This window comes from Pundamilia nyererei, unplaced genomic scaffold, assembly GCF_000239375.1.
Source record: "Pundamilia nyererei isolate P.nyererei 1_Seehausen unplaced genomic scaffold, PunNye1.0 scaffold00076, whole genome shotgun sequence".
Taxonomy (NCBI): Eukaryota; Metazoa; Chordata; class Actinopteri; order Cichliformes; family Cichlidae; genus Pundamilia; species Pundamilia nyererei.
Window position 1 is genome coordinate 2,351,101 of NW_005187477.1, and position 7,218 is coordinate 2,358,318.

Consider the following 7,218-nt stretch of genomic DNA (forward strand, 5'->3'; position numbering starts at 1 on the left):
AAAAGCATCAAAAACGAAAGCCTTGACTGTATTTGCATTTGCCAAGAGTCTGTTTGTAGCTGGCATGGAATTGTTTGTGCTTGACAGTCCAGTTTGACAAAATGTTTCTTATCTCTGGAAATGTGTGAAACAATCCTAAATTCAAAAATCCCACATCTGCGCACCAGGTATCTCTTGTACCCGGAAAAAATAAAAAAAATATTAATGAGCTAGCTGTTTAATTGGATGTGTATCAGAAAAACACAGTGTAGTTTATTTTTAGTCATTCAGTATAATAAACCACACTGAAATACACGGACCTGCAGCTAAAAATACTTCAAGGAAAAACAAAACTGTGATACAACATTCTTCATATTTGAGTAACAGTCTCCAGCAGTTGTAGGAAATGACTAATAATGAAACTGTTAATAACAACGTTTGTAAATGACTTCTGTTGTCAGGAGCAGAAATGATAGTAATGACCTCGAGGAAATGGCTTTGTGACCCTTTCCAGGCCGAGAGAAGTTACTTTGTTTCTCGGTTGTTTCTTTCGATTGTGCTGTGATGTTTTATGAGCTCTTCTAACCTACTTAGCCTCGTCAGGCGTGTCTCGTTTATCTGGGTGTGGCTACTGAAACTGAACTCAGGGATCCAAACAAACGTCATTCAGGGTTCATTTATGAGTTAACAAAAACACTGCCTTTTGTATTTACTCAGGCTATTTTTGTCTAATAGTAACTTTGATTTAATGATCTAAAATAAAACGTTCAATCTCCACATTTCAGCTTTTTTCTCTTACTGTGAACCTAATGCTCCTTTTTACATGTAAGAGTCACAAATATGCCAAAAAAAACAAACAAACCCCAAAACAAAAAACAAACAAACAAAAAAGAACATTGAGAAGTGGGCAAATACTTTTTCGCAGCACCGTGAAGCTGAACTTTTCGCTCTCAGCTGGAGATAGACGATTTGTCCTGCCATCAGTGCAGTGTGAGGAGTTTATATGCAGAGAAGACACCTGAGAACATAATGAGAAGCTGGACGGAAGCTAAAGGTGGAAGCTTGTACTTATTCCTCCCACTACCAGTCAGCCTGTCTCTGACTCCATAAAAGAAAGCAGCAGCATGTGTTTACAGTTACTGTCAGCTACAGTCATAAAACATGTGGACACCGGGTGTTTACACCGCAAGACTGCACCACACATCACAGGAGGCCGAGGACTGTGCGCAACATTGCTGAAACCTTTGTGTCCTGTGTATTTGTGAGCATTGCAGCCTTTTGTTTAACATGAACTAAACTTTGACCGAGGCCTTGTGAGTTCTGTTTTAAAGCGGAGAGTTGTAGAACAATCTTTGCATCACTCATGTACAAATATATTTGTTTGCATGTGTGTGTGTGTGACAGAGTCCTTCTGTTATCAGTGCTGACTCTTCCTGAGACCTGTTTTAATGAGATAAACTCCCCCAAAATAAATGACAAAAACACAGCTGGATGTCAGATGTATGGAAACGCTGAGTATGCTGCACAGTGGGGACGGTGGCTCCTTCTGACTCATCAGAGCAGCTCCTTTAATCACTCAGGAAATATGGAGGCCTACAGTTCCTTTATCACCCTCATTAATCTCTCTCTCTCACACACACACACACACACACACACACACACACACACACACACACACACACACACACACACACAGCCAATAACAGGAAATCAGGAAATCAGATGTGTTGAGAAGCAGTTCTGTTCAGTCGGTGTTCAACGGTGAGCTGTGTCATTAAATCAGTGATCTGAACAGAGAAACATGTGGACTGCCTGACGCACACACACAGACACACACTGCAAACTCAAAGTAAGTCGCTCTACGTCTCTGATGGCTTTTGTTCTGCTGTTTGACTGAGCTGTGTTTCTCTGATGTTTAATGACGGGCTGTGAGGAGCACGAAGGTGATCCTGTGCGATGTTCTTCATTGTAGCTCAGGATGAGCTGGAAATGCAGTTTATCATCTCAGTACTTTTACCTCTAAATACTAAAAGTATTTGAGAATATCTGCAGGAAAATATGAAGTAAAAGCTGTGAGTGCAGGGAATCGGTCCGATGGTTATCTTTCCCACACATCAGCATAAAACAGTGCACGTGCAGCCTCTTCGTGCCTGATCCAGTCACAGGTGTGTGCAGCTGGCCTTTACCTTTACTTGTTCTAAAGAGCTCAGTGAGTTTGGGACCGGTGCTGTAACAGGATGCTGCGACACGGCGTCCCGCCTCGATGTTCCACCATCAACTCGCAGCGGTGTGTTGCAAAGTGGAAGTGTTCAAAAACCACAGCGAGTCAACCAGACCTTCCACCAGCTTAGATCTGTCCTACATATTAAATCTGCTGCTTATTCAGGTTCCAGCTGCACCTTATATGCTCGTACCGAGGTTTGGAGGCGTGTCAGTAATGGCAGATAAAAGTCCCATTTTTGAGACCACCAAAGTCCCAGGTAGGAGGATGAAGGTGTGACGGGACAGCAGTCACATGTTGTCGGACACTTGGGCAAACGAGCATTCTCCATCCAGTTGGCGAGAGGTTGCTGACAGCTGGTATTAGGCCTGTGATCGTTCACTGAACGCTTGTTAAAGTCTTTGCTGCTGCTGCTTGGCGACTTGTTGCTCGCAGTTTGCAGACTAGTCAGCGTCTTCCATGCAAACCATGAGCAACCTGCTAGCAACCGAGGCAATCACGACAACGCTGTGCACGCTCTGTGACCTGTTTCACGACTGTCCTCAGCCTGCTGGCAGACCGTATGAGCTTTAGGAAGAGTCAGGTGTAGGATAACAACTCCCACCCAGTTTTCTGTTGGTGGGTGGGACAAAGCTGAGCCTGATAGAGTTTAATGTGAGTCTGACACTCATCCTCAGCGAGCTTTGCTTCCTTCCTCATAACACTACGTTTCGACAGATAATAACGTGAGTGTAATTCTTGGAGCATCAGCCACATGCACGTGAGGTCAGCTGCTTACGACGCTGCTGCCAGAGGCGTTCCTGTAAGAACCTGCAGTTACGAAACTCTGTAATATCAGCTGGAAAGTGGAAAAATGTTCTCATCTAACGGCGTACGGAAAGTCCTCCCGCCGGGACGTCTGGAATTTAAACGCTAATGGACTTTAATTACTTCTCCATCTCAGCGTCTCGCTGCCGGGCTCGGTTCAGGTGTGGTTCAGGTTTGCAGTCTGAAGCGAAGGATCAGAGGTTTTTAAAAGCGGCGCTCGCCGTCGCAGAGATGTTGCCATGTTTGGTGGCATTTCAGAGAAATGCAGAGAAGAAAACGAACAGACTCAGTAATTAACTCTGAAACCACAAACTGGCAGGGAGCGTTTGCTAAACGTTTCAGGGAAACAAAAGAAATGAAAAACTTTGTGAACTTTGAGTTTGCAGCACATCGTGTGCTTCTGACGGCTTTTCTCACACTTCACACGTGTGTTTGTGGCACATCTCGTTCGGCGGGTTTGCCTTAAAGTAACATCTTAACTTTCTCTGGTGCTGTTTGATGACTTTGGAGGGGGGGCAGCCCCTCGTTAGACCTCTCAGTGATGTAGGGACCAGAGACTGAGGAGCATCAGGGAAGTCCAGCATTGAGCTGGAGAACATACTCAGTCCAGGCCGGGGCCGTCTCAGACTCTGTTTGGTCCGACGATGTGACCTTTTAACCCAGAGAACAGTTTAACCCTGAGCCTCCTCCCTCCTCTGCGCTGTGCTATCAGCTTATCCACAGCGTGTAGCCAGCCGGCCACCAGCTCGCACATCTTTACACGCCAATCAGTCCAGCTTCAGTAAGCCGCCACACATCGCTGCTGTTTAGCGTCATGTCTTTGTTGTGCAGAGTTGACTTTTTTAGAAATCCTTCAGTGAGATGGAGCGATGCCACCATCATCCTTATCTTATGATGGTGTGTCACCTGCGGCGCTCTCAGTGGAGCCTCGGTGTTCCTGTGACTTTAGGAACCGAGGAGGCCCCAGGTGTTTATCAGCAGTCTGGGTTTCGCGCTCTGTGACAGGGCTGAACTTTAACAGGAAATAAAGCTTGAAGACGTGCTGCTGGTGGAGTCACGGTAAAGATGGCTGCTCCTTTAACATGTGAGAAAGTCTTTCATGAAAAGGAAGAATGTACAAAAAGAGGAAGAGTGTGTCGGTAGAGACGATCCGCTCTGCTGCGCACACACTTCCTGTTTACTCTGAAAGTCACACGGCAGGTTTACACTGATCAGGAAGTCACCGTGGCAACCGCTGGAAGTGTTTCTGAGGGATCACCTGTTGGACGGGCAGGTAAGGCGCTGCTTTGGGTTTTGAAGGAGGGAGGAGTTTATGATGGACACTGGTGTGGCCGCAGGTGTTGGGACATGGAAGAACCGAGCAGGCGTTCAGATGGTTTTTATCTTCCACTGTGGAGAACAACACACCCACTGATGTTAGTGTGAAGGCAGCTCATCAGCATCGGTCCTTCCTCTAAACCGGAACAAGGAAACGAGCCTCGTGTTCATCGAGGATTCAGCCTGATTGATTTCTGATGATAAATCACTCAACTGTGAACTAGCAGCGGAGACGACTGGACGGCTGTGGCTCAAGCCACCGCCCAGCTGTGGCCCAGCTGTGGCCCAGCTGTGGCCCAGCTGTGGCCGAGCTGTGGCCCAGCTGTGGCCCAGCTGTAGCCCAGCTGTGGCCCGGCTGAGCAGGGTAAACCACAGGTCCACCTTACATGGGCCAAAGGTCTAGAGGCTACATCTTGACACCACCTCATGATTCTTTACCAGCTGACCCACAAAAAACACAACATAACTGAGGTGTAAAAGTGGGCGTGGCGTAACCATATACACCCGCCCAGCTTTGCTGAATCATCCTTTCAGCTGTCAAACGTTGTCACGACCTCATACAGCACACTTTGGTCTTCAGTGGACCATGAAGCTCTCCTACATTTAATCCCTCAGATGTACTAATATGAGAAGAAGTGAAATTCCAACAGTACGTCTCAGTTTGTCCACATGATAAAGAAACGCTGCTGCACGACTCTCCGAGCTGAAAGAAACAAAAGAAACGTGTAAAATTACAGAAAAGCTTCGTGTTACTGTGGACACACTGTAAAAAATGGTGTTGTTGTAAACTGTGAAAGACCTTTTCTGCCATTTAACTGTTGATCTATTATTTCATTACTTTGCTTTGTGAATGGGCGGGGTCTATATCAAAAGCTGTCACACAGGCTGTAACCGGCCAGTTCTGGGCCCCAGGCCTTATGTTTGACTTTGGATGTTGTGCGCTCACAGTCAGCTGTTCTAGTGTGTGGTGAGTTCACTGACCCACTTCTGCACAGACAAAGCGTCACTGTCATATGTTCTGCTGCCGAGCCCGCCTCATCACACGCATGAGGAAACGTGCGTGTTCGACTGGTTTCTGTTTGGGTGTTTTAGCTAAAAATACAGCCTGTAAATAAAAGATGTCTCGTTTTATGGCCACAGTATCAGGTTTTTGGAGCCAGAAGGGAGAACTGGAGTGTTATAAGCTAAACTTGGTTAGCAGACAGCTAGCAGCTACACCCGCCTGTAAGTCAAATAGGCCACGCCCCTGAAAGTGCAAACTTTAAGCCATAACTTATAAAAACACCGTGACTGTTGGAGCCTCTGGTGGACGTTAGAGGAACTGCAGCTTGTTCAACTTCCGTGTTGGCTTCTTTTTGAAACTCTGTGTTTAAAACGAGCTCGTGGACTAATTTGTGCATTTTTCTCTCTTCTTTTCTTTCCAGCTGCCAAACGTCCCTCCTCAGTCTCATCTCTGAGTGGGATTGTGGGTAGGATGATGTCATCCGGAGAGCGAGGAGCGTCGTCCTCCTGCACCTCCGTCAACACCGTCTGCTCGGACGGAGAGCGTCCCGCCTCCCTCTCCCTCTCCTCCTCTGCCTCGTCAGTCTCCCTGCAGGATTCCTCCCACTCCTCCTCATCCTCTTCATCCTCTTCACTTCCTTACGGCGCAGTGCCGACATACAACGCCTCATCGTCGTCCTCCACGCCAAAAAGAAATGGCTCAGACATCAGTCTGGACCTCACTCCCCTCACACCTCATGGAGGCGGAGGAGGAGCATCTGGAGGAGGAGTGGCGTGTGTGGCCAAGGTGACAGGAGGAGGCGGCCACCCCAGTAATGCTGCTAGTCCGGTGGGGGTGGCAGTGGCGGCGGCGGTGGCCACGCCCAGACAGCTTTCACGGCTGGACCGAGTGGTCCTGGAGATCGTGGAGACGGAGCAAGCCTACGTCAGAGATCTGAAGAGCATCGTGGAGGTAAGAGCTTTCATCCAACCATCCAAAGTATTCACGTCACTGCAGCGTTTCCGACCCGGAGGAGGCAGGACGGGCCCAAAATGACTCATGACTTTTAGAAACTGTGCGTTTATTTCCTCCAGCTGTTTGCAGCTGCTCGTGTGAGAACATGCAGCCAACAGAATTATGATCAGAGAGGAAGCCACGCTAGTGCATGTAAATGCATTTGATAGCACGGCTTCTTCTCTAGTGTCTGTCTTAGAATACTCGTGTTACCCTAAGAACACGAATGACCAAACAGCATCAGGCTGTAAACATCTTTATTTCTGCTGTAACGTTTTAACGTGGCAGCCTGTGGGGACCGACTCGCTGCTGGAGCCCCCGGTGGACGTCCGAGGAACTGCAGCTTTTCTTATCTTTGTCCACACACATTTTGAGGCCAGCTGTTTCTCTTGCTGGCCTGAGGTTCAGTTTCAGTTTGTAAAAAAGCACAACACAGTTTGTATGTGTTAAATGGCTTTTTGAAGTAAAATTACCCTGATGCATGTTCGGAGCTTCCGCTCTGAAGGCCAACGGACCAGTGCAGAAGGATAAAGTCAGGATAGGAAAGCCTCTCTGACCAACAGCACTGTGGTGCCCATGAGCAAGGCAACCAGAGGTGCTTAAAGAGGAGAAGATTGAATGTAGCCTCCAAGAACACTTTAAAGTTTGTTATTCTCGTTGGCATCACTCCTAAACACAAGCTGAGCTCAGATAGACGTCTGCATGTCAGACATACCAGCCTTATTGCTATTATTCCTGTTGCATTGTGGGAAATCATTCCACATTTCTCCTAAGCGAGGAATGTGTCCCGCTGAGTGAAAAATTAGTTCTCTTCAAAGGAACTTTTGAATAGAAAAACTCGTCCTGACAGAATTTGCTGACTTTGTTGTTTGTGTGTGCGCGCGCGCGTGCGTGTGTG

General features: G+C 47.4%; 1 protein-coding gene across 6 annotated transcripts in view; it reads left to right on the plus strand.

Annotated features, from left to right (window-relative positions):
* Window positions 1-7,218, plus strand: part of plekhg2 (pleckstrin homology domain containing, family G (with RhoGef domain) member 2) — an 82,509-nt gene that overhangs the window by 19,739 nt on the left and 55,552 nt on the right. For 4 of the 6 annotated variants that reach the window (XM_005737482.1, XM_005737480.1, XM_005737481.1 and 1 more), the window contains exon 3: window positions 5,749-6,278. In XM_005737482.1, the coding sequence (XP_005737539.1) occupies window positions 5,749-6,278 (530 nt within the window). Of the gene's footprint in view, window positions 1-1,686; window positions 1,829-2,905; window positions 3,003-5,748; window positions 6,279-7,218 lie in introns of those variants that run through there. The other 2 variants (XM_005737484.1, XM_005737485.2) reach the window with 2 other exon arrangements.